This window comes from Amia ocellicauda, chromosome 12, assembly GCF_036373705.1.
Source record: "Amia ocellicauda isolate fAmiCal2 chromosome 12, fAmiCal2.hap1, whole genome shotgun sequence".
Classification (NCBI taxonomy): domain Eukaryota; kingdom Metazoa; phylum Chordata; class Actinopteri; order Amiiformes; family Amiidae; genus Amia; species Amia ocellicauda.
The window spans coordinates 18,097,122-18,117,749 of record NC_089861.1 but is presented as its reverse complement, the minus strand read 5'-3'; the positions used below and the strand labels follow the sequence as shown (position 1 = coordinate 18,117,749).

Below are 20,628 nucleotides of genomic sequence, written 5' to 3'. Positions count from 1 at the left end.
TAATAATAATAATAATAATAATAATAATTGTTATTATTATTATTATTATTATTATTTAAGGAATAAGTCATTCTAGCATCTGAAATCAGTGTTGCGTTGTGAGACAGCAGCTGTAGGGAATATGAAACAGGATCAGTGACAAAAGTGTTCACCTCCTGCACAAACTTGTATTATTATTTGATTTCTTAGCAGACACTGTTATCCAGGGTGACTAACAATTGTTACAAGATACCACCTTATTTTTTACATTTACCCCTTGATACAGCTGGGCATTTACTGGAGCAATCTAGGTAAAGTACCTTGCTCAGGGGTACAACAGCAGTGCCCCCACCTGGGACTGAACCCACACGCCCACTGCACACTACTGCCCCAAATAAGGGCCCTGAGGTGTAATGAAGGGTGAGACACGATGCCAGTGTTGAGCACATGCGCACTGCAGCTGAACCCACCGCTCGAAGCCCAGTTGCTGAGGCCTGGTGGCGCTGCTCCCCCTAGCGCTCCGAGGCCGCCATCACACACACAGGGCGCTGCAGTGAGAGCGCCAGTGTAACTCAGAGCTGCTGAAGCGCTGGGGCTGCGAGCTCAGACTCAGAGACACCCGAGTGAGCAGAGCCACTGCCAGCCGCCATCTTCATCATCATCGTCGTCATCATCACTGCAGCAGGGCGCAGCGGCGGCCAGTGTCGTGGGGTCAGTCGCAGGTGGGGGACATTGCTGTTGTACGCTTTAGCAGGTACTCTGTGTAGATTATTCCAGTGAACAGACAGCTGCATGACGGGCAATTGTATCTATTCACTGCAAACTCCCTGGATATAAATATCAGAATAATAACAATGTCCGTGTCCGGTGGTTCACATATGAATGAGGTCGATGTCGGTCTTTCTCTCAGCTGTGTCCTGTCCACGGATACTGAGCTCTCATCACTGTTACAGAAATCACGTTTTTACAGAAGCGCCTACACTGTCACCGCGACCAGAGGCGGCACCGCCACCCGAGTCCCCCGCCCGGCTGCCAGTCCAGCCGCCACACAGCAGAGGCGCCGGCGCGGCCATGGCCCTGTCCGCAGCGAGCCTCCTGCTGCTTCTGGCGGCGAGCGGTGAGTCTCAGCCCCGGCGACAGAGCACTGCTGCCCGGCTCTCTGCGCGGCGCTGTGGCGCCGCTGGGACCTTGATGGAGCAGCGCCGACTGGCTCTGTCTGTCTCTTACGTCCCCTGTGTCCATCTCGTTGATGTCTCTGTCTCTGCCTCAGTCGCTCACAGTGTCTCTGTCCTTGTCTCTCGTGTCTCTGTTTTACAGACACAGTGGCCGGAGCGGCGGATCATTCAGCGGCTGCGCACAGCACTGCATTAGTGTCAATATACAGCACTGTCACTGTATATGCACACGACATAGTGCTACTGCTCATCCTGGCTTAATACTACTGCTACTACTAATACTAATACTAATGAATGCATATCAGTGTAATTACAAGCCTAGTAAGTAAACTTTCATATAGACATCACTCTAATTCTTCTTCTTCTTCCTCTTTATTGTTATTGTTATTATTCATTAAATACATTGATTATTGTATCTTAGCTGGAGAGATCAGGGTTTGATCAGGGTCACATATGAAATGGTTTTTGAATCTTTGTTTCTGTTCCTGTTTTTGCAGTTGATCTGCTCTGTGTGGAGACGCTGCGCAGTTGTACAGTTGACTAGTGTTCCCTGTTTCTAATGTCATGATTATTTCCTCTGTCCTTTCCAGGCATCATCTCGTCTTCCCCTCAGTCTGCAGTGAGGCTGCAGGGCGCTGTGGGGGGGGCAGTCTCTCTCCCAGCCCCAGTGTTAGACACAGGGCTCTTGAGATACAATGTCAATGTTGCACTGGTGTTCAAGCGGGTGTTCATTGAACTCAATGTGACGAGGTTCAGAGGCAGAGTGACCTGGAACAGCAGCACTGGACACTTCCACATCACACAGCTCAACACACAGGACTCTGGGGAATATGGAGTGCAGAACACAGAAGGAAACGTCTCAGACACAACAGTGTTCCAGCTGACAGTGTACAGTGAGTGTCTGTGCTCTCACCACAGAGCGGAGTTACTGTCAGTGTCAGTGCTGTGCAGTCAGTGTCAGTGCGGTGCAGTCAGTGTCAGTGCTGTACAGTCAGTGTCAGTGCGGTGCACTCAGTGTCAGTGCTGTGCAGTCAGTGTCAGTGCGGTGCACTCAGTGTCAGTGCTGTGCAGTCAGTGTCAGTGCGGTGCAGTCAGTGTCAGTGCTGTACAGTCAGTGTCAGTGCGGTGCAGTCAGTGTCAGTGTGGTACAGTCAGTGTCAGTGCGGTGCAGTCAGTGTCAGTGTGGTACAGTCAGTGTCAGTGTGGTACAGTCAGTGTCAGTGCGGTGCAGTCAGTGTCAGTGCTGTGCAGTCAGTGTCAGTGCGGTGCAGTCAGTGTCAGTGCTGTACAGTCAGTGTCAGTGCGGTGCAGTCAGTGTCAGTGCTGTACAGTCAGTGTCAGTGCTGTACAGTCAGTGTCAGTGCGGTGCAGTCAGTGTCAGTGCGGTGCAGTCAGTGTCAGTGCTGTACAGTCAGTGTCAGTGCTGTACAGTCAGTGTCAGTGCTGTACAGTCAGTGTCTGTGCGGTGCAGTCAGTGTCAGTGTCAGTACAGTCAGTGTCAGTGCGGTGCACTCAGTGTCAGTGCTGTACAGTCAGTGTCTGTGCGGTGCAGTCAGTGTCAGTGCTGTACAGTCAGTGTCAGTGCGGTGCAGTCAGTGTCAGTGCTGTACAGTCAGTGTCTGTGCGGTGCAGTCAGTGTCAGTGCTGTACAGTCAGTGTCAGTGCTGTACAGTCAGTGTCAGTGCGGTGCAGTCAGTGTCAGTGCTGTACAGTGAGTGTCAGTGCGGTGCAGTTAGTGCGTTGCAGTCAGTGTCAGTGTGGTGCAATTCCTGTCATGTTGCAGCTGTGTTTGTATTCATAAAGCGTCTGAGAGTGATAAATCGGTCCTAAGTGCCTGAAATATCTCAGAGTGACATCAATTTGCTCCTACTTTTACTGGAGTAAAAACTATTCATAAAGATTATTTAGAAATAAAAGTACTCCTAACTCAACCAACATTTAGGGGACCTCACGAGGACTCCTAGCTAGTTAGGAGTTGGGAGACGGCAGCAATGAGAAGATGACTGAGCGCAGCTTCCGTGAGAGAAAAGACGTGTCACAGCAGAATGATGATGAAGAGTTATTGCGACAATATTCTTGGTTACTGAACAAGTCACAAATGCAGTTTCTTCCGCAGCACTGTAGCAGAGATACAGGTGACAATGTTGTGGTGTCTGACCACAGGGAAAATGCAACAATGTAGCAGTGATGATTTGGGAGCATCATCACAGCCTTTTAATATCAGAATTTCCCATCAAACCATACTGGCATTAACACCTTAGATCATTGACAGTTTATTGATTTCCCCACCACTGCGCCTCAAATATCCCCAAAACAAGCCGCATTCATAATCAACAATTATATAATCAATGCTAGCCTAATCAATTCATACTGAGTGCTAGCTTATATTCATCAAGGGCTTTACATAACACCAATTCTATATCTGACTATTTTTAACATGAATAAAAGTAAAATAAGCCACAAAATGAATGAAAAATGATCCACTCATACAATGCATATTCATAATAAACTGTATATGCGGTGACGAATGCATGTTAACTTTCATTTGTATTTTATTCAATACAGAAAAAGTGTCTGAAACAGTGAATCGGTGTAAAACCCTTCATGTTTCCACCTGTGGACAATTTCCTATGTACTACGGAAGAATAAATAGTGTTCAATTTAAGATGTTTTATGTATATTTTATGATTGTAATTATGAATGTGAAATGAATCAAGCATTTTAATGTCTGAAAAAGTGTTGAATTGATACTGAGTGTGCACTGAGCAGGGCTGCAGGTATCACTGCTGCTGTCTCTCTCTCTGTCTACAGACAATGTGTCCAGACCTCAGGTGTCCAATAAGACACAGGTCAGTGCTGGGAGCTGCCCTCTCCTGTGCTCTGTGGCCAATGGGAGAGAGGTGACCCTGTCCTGGTACAGAGAGGGGGAGGAGAAGCCCCTGAACCACAGCAGCTCCCCTGATCTCAGCACCCCCCTGACTCTCCCTCTGGAGACAGAAGGACTCTCTCACTCCTACAGCTGTGTGGCCACCAACCCCGTCAGCACTGAGAGAGTCACAGTCAACCCTGGAGAGCACTGCCTGGGTGAGTCACTGTACAGATACCTGCAGACACCAAGCTCCTACTGAATGTATTCATAGTTTTCTGTACAGGCAGAACTGCTATTGTCTGTGCTAGACCTGCTCTGTAGACGGGCAGACAGACAGACAATGGGATAGCAGTGTTTCACCTATACTGGGGGGGTGGCTTGAACCCAGGCTCATGAGCCGCACTTGGACAACCCCCCCAAAAAAGCACCTTAAAAACAAAAGCGTAAAAGTTCGCATGATCCGCCAACCGCTCTCGTTCGCTATGACACCCACCCAACAATCCACTAACCCCCACCTGGGACAGTTGAGTAACAGACCGCCCTGCCTATGCGAATTTCTGGGGGAAACACTGGACAGTTACACACTTCTCTACCTGAACATTGTGGACACACACATTATGGTTAGTAGGACAGTATCTGTACATTCACACTCAGACAGTAATCAATCCTCATGCACTTACTTATTGAAATAAAGAAAATAAAGTAGCCAATTCTTTCATTGAACATTGTAAAATGTTTTTTTTTGTTTTTAAAATTGAAAAGGTAATTGTCAACCCCTTGACATTCGTGTGTGTGTGTGTGTGTGTGTGTGTGTTTGTGTGTGAAAAAGAGAGTGCATTTGAGGTGAGTGTGTGTATCTGCATACTTGCGTTTGTGTGTATGTGTGTGAGTATATTACTCAGCAAAGAAAGAAATGTCCCTTTTTCAGGACACTGTATTTTAAAGATAATTTTGTAAAAATCCAAATAACTTTACAGATCTTTATTGTAACGGGTTTAAACAATGTTTTCCATGCTTGTTCAATGAACCATAATCAATTAATGAACATGCACCTGTGGAACGGTCGTTAAGACACTAACAGCTAACAACAACTGCTGAGTTACACCAGGAACGCACAATCGCTCCATCAGTGCTCAGACTGTCCGCAATAGGCTGAGAGAGGCTGGACTGAGGGCTTGTAGGCCTGTTGTAAGGCAGGTCCTTACCAGACATCACCGTCAACAACGTCGCCTATGGACACAAACCACCTTCGCTGGACATGATTTCCTGCAAGACAGGAATGTCAGTGTTCTGCCATGGCCAGCGCAGAGCCCGGATCCCAATCCCATTGAGCACATCTGGGACCTGTTGGATCGGAGGGTGAGGGTTAGGGCCATTCCCCTCAGAAATGTCTGGGAACTTGCAAGTGCCTTGGTGGAAGAGTGGGGTAACATCTCACAGCAAGAACTGGCAGATCTGGTGCAGTCCATGAGGAGCAGATGCACTGCAGTACTTAATGCAGTTGCTGGCCACACCAGATAGTGACTGTTACTTTTGATTTTGACCCCCCTTTGTTCAGGGACACATTATTCCATTTCTGTTAGTCACATGTCTGTGAAACTTGTTCAGTTTATGTCTTAGTTGTTGAGTCTTTTCATGTTCATACAAATATTTACACATGTTAGGTTTGCTGAAAATAAAAGCAGTTGAAAGTAAGAGGACATTTATTTTTTTGCTGAGTGTATATATGTGTGTGTGTGTGTGTGTGTGTGTGAGAGGTAAATTGTCCCAGTCTGTAAGATACACCCTCAGACAGCATGTTCTTCACACATGTACAGTGTCTCTCTGTCTTTACAGGTCCAGTGTCCAGTCCTCAGGTGTCCAGTGTCACCCAGGCCAGTGCTGGGAACTGTACCCTGCTGTGCTCTGTGTCCAATGGGAGAAATGTGACCCTGTCCTGGAACAGAGACACAGACGACAAGACCCTGAAACACACCAGCTCCCCTGATCCCAACACCCTGACTGTCCCTCTGGACATCCCTGACCTCTCTGTGTCCTACAGCTGTGTGGCCACAAACCGCCTCAGCACTGAGAGAGTCCCAGTCCACCCTGAGGAGCACTGCTTCAGTAAGTGACTGAGAAGATACTTGCCTTGTGGGTAACTGTGCTCCCATTGTAACACTGCAGCTGTGTGTGTCTGATATATGGTGTGTAGTGCCTGAGGGGCCGCCTCTGTGTGGACAGACAGACAGACAGACAGACAGACAGACAGACAGACACTCTAGGCCTCTGTGTGTCTGTTTCAGTGTATCTGAGCTGGACCTCTGAGTTTTGTACATCATCACAGGTTAATCATGTGTCTGTGGGAAACCATCATGACAGAGCAAATACTGTTGTTTTCTCAGTCCTGTAGATGTTATATTCTCTATTCTGTAGATGGTGTTGTTCTCTGTGTCTACACTATAACCCCAGTGTGTCTCAGTGCAGTGTCAGTGTGTCTACACTATAACCCCAGTGTGTGTCTCAGTGCAGTGTCAGTGTCTCTACACTATAACCCCAGTGTGTCTCAGTGCAGTGTTAGTGTGCTGTAGTGTGCAGTCAGTGTGTCTACAGTATAACCCCAGTGTGTGTCTCAGTGCAGTCAGTCAGTGCGTCTACACTATAACCCCAGTGTGTGTCTCAGTGCAGTCAGTCAGTGCATCTACACTATAACCCCAGTGTGTGTCTTAGTGCAGTCAGTCAGTGTGTCTACACTATAACCCCAGTGTGTGTCTCAGTGATGTGTCAGTGTGTCTACACTATAACCCCAGTGTGTGTCTCAGTGCTGTGTCAGTGTGCTGTAGTGCGCAGTCAGTGTGTCTACACTATAACCCCAGTGTGTCTCAGTGCAGTGTCAGTGTGTCTACACTATAACCCCAGTGTGTGTCTCAGTGCAGTGTCAGTGTGTCTACACTTTAACCCCAGTGTGTGTCTCAGTGCAGTCAGTCAGTGCGTCTACACTATAACCCCAGTGTGTGTCTCAGTGCAGTCAGTCAGTGCATCTACACTATAACCCCAGTGTGTGTCTTAGTGCAGTCAGTCAGTGTGTCTACACTATAACCCCAGTGTGTGTCTCAGTGATGTGTCAGTGTGTCTACACTATAACCCCAGTGTGTGTCTCAGTGCTGTGTCAGTGTGCTGTAGTGCGCAGTCAGTGTGTCTACACTATAACCCCAGTGTGTGTCTCAGTGCTGTGTCAATGTGCTGTAGTGTGCAGTCAGTGTGTCTACACTATAACCCCAGTGTGTGTCTCAGTGCAATGTCAGTGTGTCTACACTATAACCCCAGTGTGTCTCAGTGCAGTGTCAGTGTGTCTTCACTATAACCCCAGTGTGTCTCAGTGCAGTGTCAGTGTGTCTACACTATAACCCCAGTGTTTGTCTCAGTGATGTGTCAGTGTGTCTACACTATAACCCCAGTGTTTGTCTCAGTGCTGTGTCAATGTGCTGTAGTGTGCAGTCAGTGTGTCTACACTATAACCCCAGTGTGTGTCTCAGTGCAATGTCAGTGTGTCTACACTATAACCCCAGTGTGTCTCAGTGCAGTGTCAGTGTGTCTACACTATAACCCCAGTGTGTCTCAGTGCAGTGTCAGTGTGTCTACACTTTAACCCCAGTGTGTGTCTCAGTGCAATGTCAGTGTGTCTACACTATAACCCCAGTGTGTGTCTCAGTGCTGTGTCAGTGTGTCTACACTTTAACCCCAGTGTGTGTCTCAGTGCAATGTCAGTGTGTCTACACTATAACCCCAGTGTGTGTCTCAGTGCAGTGTCAGTGTGTCTACACTATAACCCCAGTGTGTGTCTCAGTGCTGTGTCAGTGTGCTGTAGTGTGCAGTCAGTGTGTCTACACTATAACCCCAGTGTGTGTCTCAGTGCAGTGTCAGTGTGTCTACACTATAACCCCAGTGTGTCTCAGTGCTGTGTCAGTGTGCTGTAGTGTGCAGTCAGTGTGTCTACACTATAACCCCAGTCTGTGTCTCAGTGCAGTCAGTCCGTGCGTCTGCACTATAACCCCAGTGTGTCTACACTATAACCCCAGTGTGTGTCTCAGTGCAGTGTCAGTGAGCTGTAATGTACAGTCAGTCAGTGTTGTGCGTTACTCTCTTTCCTCTGTAACATTCTGTGACAGGACGCTGCTGCTGACGCTCACTGATTAGGTGCTCATGTGTCGCAGCTGTGTTGTCACTCCCTCACTAACAGGCTGCGGACCCACGGCTTTGGGCAATGAGCACCGAGGCGACTGTGATGTCAGTGGCAGCTGTGCTTTCTCTATTTAATCCCTCTCCTTCCCTGACGGAGGCAGCTAACCGCTGAGAAGGAGGACTGAGTCTATAACCCCTGTCTGCCCAGAGCACCCCGTTTGTGCACGCTTGTGTGTTTGTTTTGCTTTTGTTTTTTCTGTTTTTGTGTTCCCCCCTTGACGTGCCTGAACTTAATAAAGCCCGGACACAACTGGAACCAGAGACTCTCTCTCATCCCCTGTTATTTGTGTCCGGTTTTCACACAGACATTGACAGTGGCTTCTCTACTCTGCTGTATGTGAAGATTGGAGTCATTGCTGTGTTTGTGGCTCCAACAGTGCTGGCAGTGCTGTCTGTGATTCGCATGACAGACGACCAGAGGAGACTGAGAGAGCAGAGGAAAGGCAGGTGTCTGTCTGTCAATGTGTGTGTGTGAGTGTGTGTCTGTCTGTTTGTCTATCTGTGTATGTCTCTTTCTCTCTCTGTCTCCATTGCTGTCTGTCTATGTGCCTCTCTCTTTCAATCTTTCCATGTGTCTGTGTGTGCGTGCGTGTGTGTGTTTGTGCTCCCTGCATCAGTATCAGTGTGTGCCCGTAGCTCCAGTTTTGCTCTCTCTTGCTTAGTGTATTATTATTATTTTATTTTATTTTATTTTATTTTATTTTATTTTATTATTATTATTATTATTATTATTTTATTTTTTATTTTTTTTATTTCTTGGCAGACGCCCTTATCCAGGGTGACTTACAACATAAGTGCAAAACAAAGTGCAAAAATACAGTTAAGTAAAAGGCATCAATCATTACAAATTCAATTTAACTAAAACATAGCAATTCAAAATATAATACATTTTACAAATTCCAATTTACAATTTACACAGGCAAGTACAGTAAGTGAGGTCCTACATCCTGGACGGTAAAAGCTAAGTGCTGTCAAGATGTAGGGTCACAGTCAAGGGCTACGGGAAAGGGAGCAAGGAGGAAAACAAATCAAAAACACAAGAAGCAAATAAAACTGTGAAGTGTTATATAGCAAGGATAAAAGGACTAATATTACAAGTACTGTCGGAAAAGATGCATCTTGAGTAAGCACCGGAATGAGGTCAAGGACTCTGCAGGTCGTTCCACCATTTAGGGGCCAGGGATGAGATGGAGTGGCTCTGGAGGAAGGAGAGTGGAGAGGAGGCAGAGTTAGTCTTTTGGCACTGGAGGAGCGCAGTGGTCTGGAGGGGATGTATGGAGAGACGAGTGACTGAAGGTAGCTTGGTGCAGTGTGGTCGAGACAGCAGTAGGTGAGGGTCAATGTCTTGAACTGAATGCGTGCTGGTATCGGGAGCCAGTGGAGGGAGCGGAGCAGTGGAGTAGCGTGTGTGAATCGTGGCACAGAGAATACCAGACGAGCCGCAGAGTTCTGGATGAGCTGGAGCGGCGGGTAGTAGTTGCAGGCAGACCGGCCAGGAAGGAGTTGCAGTAGTCTAGGCGGGAGAGGACCAGTGACTGGACGAGTCGAGTAGTCGGTGAGGAAGGGACGGATCCGGCATATGTTGCTCAGGAAGAATCTACAGGTGTGTGTCAGCGTGGTGATGTGCTGGGTGTAGGAGAGTGCAGGATCGAGGGTGACTCCTAGATTTTTAGCGGAAGAAGAATGAGAGAGTGTGGTGGATTCCAAGGGGATTGAGATGGGGAGGTCAGCAGAAGGTGAGGAAGAGTGGGGGATAAACAGGAGATCCGATTTGGAGAGGTTGAGCTTGAGGTGGTGTAAGTGCATCCAGGTGGAAATAGCAGACAAGCAGGAAGAGATGCGAGAGGGGATGAGAGGGTCAGAAGAGGGAAAAGACAGGAAGATCTGGGCATCATCAGCATAGAAGTGGTAGGAGAAACCATGGGATGCGATGAGGAGGCCCAGGGAGCGAGTGTAGAGAGAGAACAGGAGCGGACCCAGGACGGAGCCTTGGGGAATGCCTGTGAGGAGAGGTTGGGGGGTGGATGAGGAACCTCGCCATGTCACTTGGTAGGACCGGTTGCCGGATTGCAGAGGATCAAGGAGTGAGTGTTGGGACAGAAAGTCAGAGAGCTGATGGTGGACAGCCTGCTCGAGAGTCTTTGAGAGGAAGGGGAGTAGGGAGACAGGGCGGTAGTTCTGAGGAGAGGTGGCATCAAGGGTTGGTTTCTTGAGCAGTGGGATGACAGCAGCTTGTTTAAATGGAGAGGGGAAACAGCCAGAGAGGAGTGAGGAGTTGAGGAGGGACGAGATGAAGGGGAGAAGATCAGGAGCGGTTGCTTGGAAGAGGCGAGAAGAGAGAGGGTCCAGGGCACACGTAGGTTTGTGACGTAGGAGGAGAGCAGAAACTTCAGCATCTGAGAGAGGTGATAATGAAGAAAAGCTTGATTGGTGGGAGGTTTGGGTGTGATGGGAGAGGAGGGTGGAGTATTGAAAAGCCTGCGGATGTCTGCAATCTTGGAGGAGAAGAAGGAGGCGAAATCATCAGCAGTGAGAGATGGGGGAGGAGGAGGGGGGGGCAAGGTGGGAGGAGAAGGTGGAGAAGAGTTTGCGAGGGTTGTTGACAGTGGATTCGAAGAGAGATTGGAAGTAAGACTTCTTGGCTGAGGTGAGTGAGGAGGAGAATGTGGACAGTAGAGAGCGGTAGACTTCGAGGGCAGCTGGGAGTTTGGTCCTTTTACACTTCTGTTCTGTGGCACGCAGACTAGTTTGGGTTGAGCGGAGAACAGCAGAGAGCCAAGGCTGAGGAGGGGAGGGACGGGCAGGACGAGACATGAGAGAGGACAGAGAGAATCAAGGGAGGAGTTGAGGGAGGAGAACAAAGAGGAGGTAGCACAGTTGACAGATAGATGGGAAAAACAGTCAATGGAGGGTAAGAGAGTGGGTGGAGTGAGGAGGGAGGGGAGGGAAAGGGAGAAGGAGATTAAGTGGTGGTCCGAGATGTCGTGGGTGTGACAAATAGTGTTGAAAGGGAGCAGCCTCTAGAGAAGATGAGGTCAAGCTGGTGGACGGCCTTTTAGTGAGTGGGGGGAGACGGGGAGAGAGAGAAGTTAAAGGAGTGAAGGAGAGGAATAATCCGGCACAGTGGGAAGGGTTGGAGAGGTGGATGTTGAAGTCTCCCAGGAGGATGGTAGGTGAGGACAGCGAGGGGAGGGAGGAGAGAAGAAAGTTGAGTTCATCAAGGAAGGAGGTGAGTGGACTGGGGGGACGGTAGAGAACTAGAAGGAAGAGGTGAGAGGGAGAGGTGATTTCCACTGCATGGAATTCAAAGCTGTGGATCGAGATAGAGGAGAGGGGGGGGGACAGAGAAGAGGAGAGAAGGGGAGAGCAGGAGCCCTGTTCCTCTTCCCCGCCCGGTAAGACGAGGGGAGTGGGACAGGACGAACAGAGAGGATAGTGCAGCAGGGCTGGTAGAGTTGTCTGGGGAGATCCATGTCTCGCTGAGAGCAAGGAAATCCAGAGACTGGTGGGAGGCGAAGGCGGAGATGAAGTCGGCCTTGTTGGAAGCTGAGTGGCAGTTCCACAGGCCTCCAGAGAGTGGAGTGGAGTGGAGTAGAGGGGAGGGAGGAGGAGGAGGGGAGAGGCAGGGAGATGAGGTTAGAGGGATTAGGGAAGCAATGGCGCGCAGGTGCATGTCGAAAAGACGGAGAGAGCAGGACGGGATTTGGAGAGATCGTCATGGCTTCTTGCTGTTGCTGTGCGGCGTCTCCTCACAGTCTTCTCCTCGCTGAAGTCCCGCAGCTAGAGTCCCTGCCCTTTGGAGATGGGGCCCTTCGTAAGGGGGCACTGAAGGTTGCTGGCACTGATTGCTGGTGCAGAGGTGTGGGGGGCGGTTAAATACGACACCTGTAACTAATTAAGACAGTGCACACCTGTGTTGGGTTGAATGACACAAGGCTGGTCAGGATGGCCCTCCCTCCCACGCAGGACTGCCAATAGCACAATTAATGGCCGCTTAATATCTCAATACAGATAAAGATAGTGCCAGACACACGCAGTTACACTGAACAATAGCTCGTAGTAATGTTAAACAAATGCTAAATAATCAAAGCCTACAGTGTAACGCTTCTGATTGCAGACAGGGCGTGTCAAGTGATGCGAAGTAACTTGCTAAATTCACTAACAAACAGTCGCTGCTCTTACTACACAGGTGCAAGATATACAATTTGTAGCTAAACAACAAACCACGTAAACAATCAATGTAACTTAACTAAAGTAGGAAAATCATGAGAAAATGCAATACTTAGCTGCGGCAACTTGAGTGACTTCTCAGCTGGCTATGTATGTATGTGAGTGTGTGTGTCTTTATACATCTGCACACTCTTTGACTTTGTGTTTTAGGCTCTAATAGAAAAAGACTGGCTGATCCAGAATGATGGATCAGTCCTCAGGGCAGCAGATCAGACTCCCTGTGCAGCAGTGTGATCCTCTTCAGGAGCTCAGAGGATGCTGACCGGCTAAATGATGATGCGTCTCTTTAACTCAATGTCATTCTCTCCATTTCACACTGATAATGTGGCTCTTTACTGTAGCTCTGTATTGTCTTTATCCATTCACTCTTCTGTGCTGCCCTGTGTTCTGCACTGCACTGAGACACTGTGCTGAATTACTGCACTGCACTGAGATACTGTGCTGAATTACTGCACTACACTGAGACACTGTGCTGAATTACTGCACTGCACTGAGACACTGCGCTGAATTACTGCACTGCACTGAGACACTGTGCTGAATTACTGCACCTACACTGAGACACTGCACTGAATTACTGCACTACACTGAGACACTGCACTGAATTACTGCACTACACTGAGACACTGCACTGAATTACTGCACCTACACTGAGACACTGCACTGAATTACTGCACTACACTGAGATACTGCACTGAATTACTGCACTACACTGAGACACTGCACTGAATTACTGCACTACACTGAGACACTGCACTGAATTACTGCACCTACACTGAGACACTGCGCTGAATTACTGCACTGCACTGCAGTGATGTCTCAGCCTCACAGTGGAAATGGCAGCACTGTCACAGTCCAGTGTAGTTCAGCACAGCACAGTTAAAGCACGAGAGAAAGTGTTTATTCTCTAAGGCTTCACTTGCTTATACTTCTGCTTCCTTTCCATTTCACAACCATTTATTCTGAGGCTCAGCTTGTTCCTCTACTGGTTTCAAACCAATCTTAACTGGACTCTACAGAGAACCACAGACTAGCTGTCTTCTGAGAAAAGATGACACACACACATTGCAAAATTACTCTACAACAAACTACAATCCGTGAATGGGCTTCTGAAAAGCGGAAATATATATATTTTATATATATATATATATATATATATATATATATATATATATATATATTCATGTTTTATTCTCTATTGCAATATATGTGTAACATAATTGGTCAGTCCCCACTGTGTGTCCACAGGTGAGGTCAGTGGGCACAGTTACAGTGTGTCCTGCTGTGTCCACAGGTGAGGTCAGTGGGGACAGTTTCAGTGTGTCCTGCTGTGTCCACAGACAGGCGCTGACTAGGCTTGTTTATTCCTTCTTTATAAAGGTACTTCTGCCTTCGAAATGACAAGCGCCCAGTGAGCCGCAGCAGCCAGAGGCAGAGAGAGAGGCAGACACACACCCAGACACGCACAGACACACCTCAGAGACTGCGCTCAGTCCAGCTGCTGTCCTTCCCCCTCCCTGACCGCTACACAGCGCTGGAGACAAGCTGTTCTCATCAGCATCACCTGCACTCTCTACAGAGATTTCCCACAATGCAACACCTGCATTTACAGCTTGGAAAGTCGCCTGCTATTTCGATTTGACAATTTTTCTGTTTCTTGTGTATAATTTCTTATAATAATAATAATAATAATAATAATAATAATAATAATAATAATAATAATAATAATAAGATAATAATGATGTATAACTGCTGAGCTGTTTTCAGTCTACAGGAGTCTGTGCAGTGAGTTTCCTGCAGGCTGCCTTTAACCCCCCCCCCCCTCTCAGATTACAAACGTCTTGTTTGATACTAAAAAATACAGCTGAACTCCATCAAACTACCAGTGTGAGCAAAATTAATGTTTTAATAGTCAAGGAAAATAAGTCTTTACAAGAATAACTAGAGGGAAATAATAATTATTATAATAATAAGACAGGAAATAATTTGTTACAAATTGTAAGCAGCGATGAATAAATAAATATCACTTCCCAGGATGTAGAACTTGTATTTTGTATTTACTGTATGTTTTCCTGTACATTTGTGTTATTTTGAAGTTGTAATTGTATTATGTTTAGATTTGTATTATTGTTATTTTATAATGCTCTTATATATCGGTGCTGGATAACGCCATGGATAACAGTGTCTGCAAAGACAGGGGTTCCCAAACTTTTTCTATCCAAGGACCCCTTTCCTAACCAGATTCTGACTGAGGACCCCACCTATAAAAAATGCCACAGCTGCCTCATTATACTACGTTAATAAAAGGAAAAATGGAGAACATAGAACCTTATTCTTAGCTGACAAGTTCGGATTCAAACTCACTTGTAATGAAATGGATGGGCCTGTATGTTATTTCATAATTGATCAACTAAAATATGTATTTCAAAATATATATATATATATATATATATATATATATATATATATTATTAGTAGTAGTAATAGTAGAAGAAGTAATAGTACAACTATGCTGCTCTTTCTATGGCTACTTATGTACTTCTGCTACTGCTAATAATATTAAGCAGGAGTAGCAGCAGTTTTACAGCAGCAGTGTGTTTTAATACGCAATATGTCTTAGTCTAATACACCCTAATACACATGGAAACCTGTGGAAAACAATTGCTACAATAAATGAAACATTATTTCTCACCTGTGTCTGTAATTGATGTGAACAGTATATGAAACAAAGCATCTGAACAATATATATATATATATATATATATATATATATATATACAGTGCCTGGCAAAAGTATTCACCCCTACTAAATATGTCACAGTTTAAATTAACTTTTTAAATTCAAAACTTGTATGACAAGTTTGACAACTTGAATGGCATCAAAAATTGCATAGAATATATATAGATTCAATTGTACTGATTGCATAAGTATTCACCCCCCTATGCCAGTTCTTGATGGAAGCACCTTTGGCAGCAATTACTGCTGTAAGTCTTTTTATTCAGGTTTATTCCAGATTTGCACAGTTGGGTGGTATAATTTTTGCGCATTGTTCCTTGCGAATTTGCTCCAGTTCTGACAAGTTCATTGGGGATTGTTGCTGCAATCACATATTTAAATTTCTAATACTTTGTGGGCTCCTGATCCTGCCCAGTGTAGGAAGTATACACTCACCTAAAGGAATATTAGGAACACCTGTTCAATTTCTCATTAATGCAATTATCTAACCAACCAATCACATGGCAGTTGCTTCAATGCATTTAGGGGTGTGGTCCTGGTCAAGACAATCTCCTGAACTCCAAACTGAATGTCTGAATGGGAAAGAAAGGTGATTTAAGCAATTTTGAGCGTGGCATGGTTGTTGGTGCCAGACGGGCCGGTCTGAGTATTTCACAATCTGCTCAGTTACTGGGATTTTCACGCACAACCATTTCTAGGGTTTACAAAGAATGGTGTGAAAAGGGAAAAACATCCAGTATGTGGCAGTCCTGTGGGCGAAAATGCCTCGATGCTAGAGGTCAGAGGAGAATGGGCCGACTGATTCAAGCTGATAGAAGAGCAACTTTGACTGAAATAACCACTCGTTACAACCGAGGTATGCAGCAAAGCATTTGTGAAGCCACAACACGTACAACCTTGAGGCGGATGGGCTACAACAGCAGAAGACCCCACCGGGTACCACTCATCTCCACTACAAATAGGAAAAAGAGGCTACAATTTGCACAAGCTCACCAAAATTGGACAGTTGAAGACTGGAAAAATGTTGCCTGGTCTGATGAGTCTCGATTTCTGTTGAGACATTCAGATGGTAGAGTCAGAATTTGGCGTAAACAGAATGAGAACATGGATCCATCATGCCTTGTTACCACTGTGCAGGCTGCTGGTGGTGGTGTAATGGTGTGGGGGATGTTTTCTTGGCACACTTTAGGCCCCTTAGTGCCAATTGGGCATCGTTTAAATGCCACGGTCTACCTGAGCATTGTTTCTGACCATGTCCATCCCTTTATGACCACCATGTACCCATCCTCTGATGGCTACTTCCAGCAGGATAATGCACCATGTCACAAAGGTCGAATCATTTCAAATTGGTTTCTTGAACATGACAATGAGTTCACTGTACTAAACTGGCCCCCACAGTCACCAGATCTCAACCCAATAGAGCATCTTTGGGATGTGGTGGAACGGGAGCTTCGTGCCCTGGATGTGCATCCCACAAATCTCCATCAACTGCAAGATGCTATCCTATCAATATGGGCCAACATTTCTAAATAATGCTTTCAGCACCTTGTTGAATCAATGCCACGTAGAATTAAGGCAGTTCTGAAGGTGAAAGGGGGTCAAACACAGTATTAGTATGGTGTTCCTAATAATCCTTTAGGTGAGTGTATGTCTAATAGCATTAATATGTCATTAGTTATGTGATTAATTAACAATTGGAATTAATAACTGTCATGTCCTCACCTCACCAACAGAATACTAATCCTGTCTCTGGTATCACATTCCATAGCCATGTGTGCATTCAGTTTAATTTACATTCTTCCCTCCTATTGGTCCAGCACCCCACTGCTCTGCTATCTGCTCCCTCAGCCTTCTCTACATATATCCCTCTGTTCCTTCCAGTTTTTGTAAAGTCTTGCTTTCTGTATAGAAACAATTCTGAGCCCTTCATTTGTGTGTACAGACTGCCTGTTCCTGACCTTGCTGTCTTTGATAATGACTCCTGGATTGTCCCTTGAACCCCGTTTGCTGGTTGACTGACCTTTTGCCTGCAATACTGCTACTGCTGATTGTGATAATACTAATAAATAATAATTTGCAATAATAAATCCATATCAGTGTAAGGACCAGCCTAATAAGTATACTTCCATATAGACATTACTCTAATTCTTCTTCTTACTCATTAATTAATAATTAATAATTGTTTTTGTTATTCATCAAATACATTGATTTTTATCTTAGCTGGAGGATCTTGGTTTGATCAGGGTCACACATTAATTTGTTTTTTTGAATCTTTGTTTCTGTTCCTGTTCTTTGCAGTTGATCTGCTCTGTGTGGAGACGCTGCGCAGTTGTACAGTTGACTAGTGTTCCCTGTTTCTAATGTCATGTTTATTTCCTCTGTCCTTTCCAGGCATCTGCCCGTCTTCCCCTCAGTCTGCAGTGAGGCTGCAGGGCGCTGTGGGGGGGGCAGTCTCTCTCCCAGCCCCAGTGTTAGACTCAGGGTTCTTGATATATGGAGGCAGAAATATTGGAGCAGTAGTCAAAGGGCAGAGAGCCCCTGCACTGGAGGACAGCTTCAGAGGGACAGTGCTCTGGGACAGCAAGACTGGACTCTTTCAGATCACAGGCCTGGACACACAGGACACTGGGGAGTACACAGTGCAGAACACAGGACAGCAGAAGACAGTCACCGTGTTCCAGCTGACAGTGTACAGTGAGTGTGTGTGTTACTCACAGAGCGGAGTTACAGTCAGTGCGGTGTGAGCTGGACTGAGTCCACGAGCCACACAATTCAAGTCAAGATTAAGAACGTCATGAGGTTTTAAAGGGTGTGTAAAAAAAAAAAAAAAAAGCTCTCACTGATGATACACTCTTCTATATGGATAGATGGTGACCAAAGTGGAACTATAAGAGAAGCCCCTTATGTTCAAATTCCCATTCTCCTAGATTTCTCCATGTTCCCAAGGTAGGAGGCAACATAACGAGTTGCCGCCCCCCTTGAACGACCCTAAAAAAAATAAAAAATAAAAAAATCACCATGATCCCCACACCTCTGCCAACAATCCACTAATCCCCCCCTCCCCCTGGGGACAGTTCAGTAACAGGCTGCCCTGCCAGTTTGAGGAGGGGAGCCTCACCATCACCCTATCCCTCCGTGCAGGTTTAAATCCCAGCTGTGCACCACAAGACGCATCAGGTAAAAATATTTGTATGAATTCATTTATTAGCACAATACAGAACACATCACAAAACAGACCATCGAGACGATTAGATCCCCAATGACTTAAAATCGCCATCTCCAAATTTAGGCCAAAACAAAAGAAAGAAAAACATTGACATTCAGCGAGAAAGAAAAGAAACATACTAACAAAAATCTAACCTATTAAAAACTGTCCATTAGTCCATTTCTTTCTCGGGAGTCTCATTGCAAACGAGGGAGACGCCAATCCTTAAACACTGAGACCCAGTCTTGTCCCAGTAAAGTCCCAGTCATCTAGCTGGCCAGCTGATCACCCAGCACATTTCAATCCCATCCCCTTCCGTCTGATACAAGTGACAGCGGGAGAGTGCATAGCCGGCTGGCTGGACCCCCTCACAGCCCATTCTGGCTGATCCCGGACTCCTCCGCTGTCATTTTCTCTTACCGGGGATTCCCAATGTGGGCTCCAACAATTGCGCAATACAAGGTGGGGGGTTAAGACGACGGAGCATCATAGTCCTGAAGTAGCGTGGTGCCCGCTCCACCTCAACCATTTCCCTGGCCCTCCTGTGGGTGGTTAGGGGCACAGTGTCTGTCAGCCCCTTATTCCACCCACCTGGCCCTGGGTGCGGAGTTGGGCTTCTCTCTCCTCCTCTGATACTCGTCATCGCCATCATCATCGCCACCACCTCCTTCTCTCTACTCCGCTGTCCAGCTGCACGCTACCCTCTGCCAGGAGCTTTCTGAATTGGCCCCCTCTCCAGTCATGGTCTGATTTCTTTTGTCCCCCGGGTTGTCTCTGTCCATGTGCTTTTATCACCAATGTCTGTCTTGGGCTGAAGCCTGTCATGATGAAAAGCTGTGATCAATGCAGGTGAACCTCATGGCAGTGATTAGAGCTGGAAAAAAACTTGTGCAAATACAGAACAAAGCAATCACATAATCAACCCAATTAACTAATAAGTGACAAATATCATAATAAATCAATACACTGAAATTACAACAGAAAAGTATTTGTGTTAAAAAACCCTCTTTCACCATCTCTGATACCTATGCAAGTTTCTGGGGGAAGCACTGGATAGTTACACACGAGTAGTAATATAGGACTACTCACACATCTGTACTAAACATTGTGGACACACACATTATGGATGTTAGTAGGAGAGTATCTGGACATTCACACTCAGACATGAATCAATCCTCATGCACTCACTTATTGACATATAGAATATGAAATTAGCCAATTCATTCTTTGAATATTGTCAATTGTTTTGTATTTTTTGGTACAATTTGAAAGAAAAGTGTCAACCGATTGACTCTTACACTCGTGTGTGTGAGAGAGAGAGTGTGAGTGTGAAGCGGCCCTTTGGCATCGAAAGAAGGAGGCAAAGAATTTCCTACGGGTTTCTTTGTTTATTTTGCTTCAGTTGCAATAAACGTTAACGTTCAAGAATGCCTTTGTTTGAATTCAGTCATTTTCATGCATCACATTCCTCTGCAGCACTGTATTGAACACAGTGATTCGTTGTATATCATCACAGCACCTCAAATCACCTCAAAGCACTGTAAAACTCGCTACGCTTTCCAAAGAGTTACTAATACAAAACAAAAAAATCACATTTTTAATGATATTTAGATCTTCTTTGTGTAAGCTCATGTAACTCACATGAACTCTCTTCCGTGTTACAAAATCACCTTACGTACCTAATGCCCTCTAGTGGAGACATAAAGCACAAATGATTTAAAGAAAAAGAAAAGGGGGCGGTCATTACAGAGTGTATGTATATGTGCATTTGAGGTGTGTGTGTTGTAAGTTGTCTGTAAGATACTCCCTCACACAGCATGTCCTTCACACATTTACAGTGTCTCTCTGTCTCTACAGGCCCAGTGTCCAGTCCTCAGGTGTCCAGTGTCACCCAGGCCAGTGCTGGGAACTGTACCCTGCTGTGCTCTGTGTCCAATGGGAGAAATGTGACCCTGTCCTGGAACAGAGACACAGACGACAAGACCCTGAAACACACCAGCTCCCCTGATCCCAACACCCTGACTGTCCCTCTGGACATCCCTGACCTCTGTGTCCTACAGCTGTGTGGCCACCAACCGCCTCAGCACTGAGAGAGTCCCAGTCCACCCTGAGGAGCACTGCTTCAGTAAGTGACTGAGAAGATACTTGCCTTGTGGATAACTGTGCTCCCATTGTAACACTGCAGCTGTGTGTGTCTGAGATATGGTCTGTAGTG

At 46.2% G+C, this 20,628-nt stretch overlaps 1 protein-coding gene across 1 annotated transcript; it reads left to right on the top strand.

Moving 5' to 3' along the window:
• Positions 1 to 552: 552 nt before the first annotated feature.
• On the top strand, positions 553 to 15,162 carry LOC136764470 (SLAM family member 9). The gene is made up of 7 exons (XM_066718583.1): positions 553 to 701; positions 950 to 1,096; positions 1,745 to 2,047; positions 3,966 to 4,238; positions 5,860 to 6,129; positions 8,550 to 8,687; positions 13,852 to 15,162. Exons 2-7 carry the CDS (start codon positions 1,051 to 1,053, stop codon positions 13,884 to 13,886), a joined length of 1,065 nt encoding a protein of 354 aa, XP_066574680.1. The 5' UTR covers positions 553 to 701; positions 950 to 1,050; the 3' UTR covers positions 13,887 to 15,162.
• Positions 15,163 to 20,628: the final 5,466 nt, after the last annotated feature.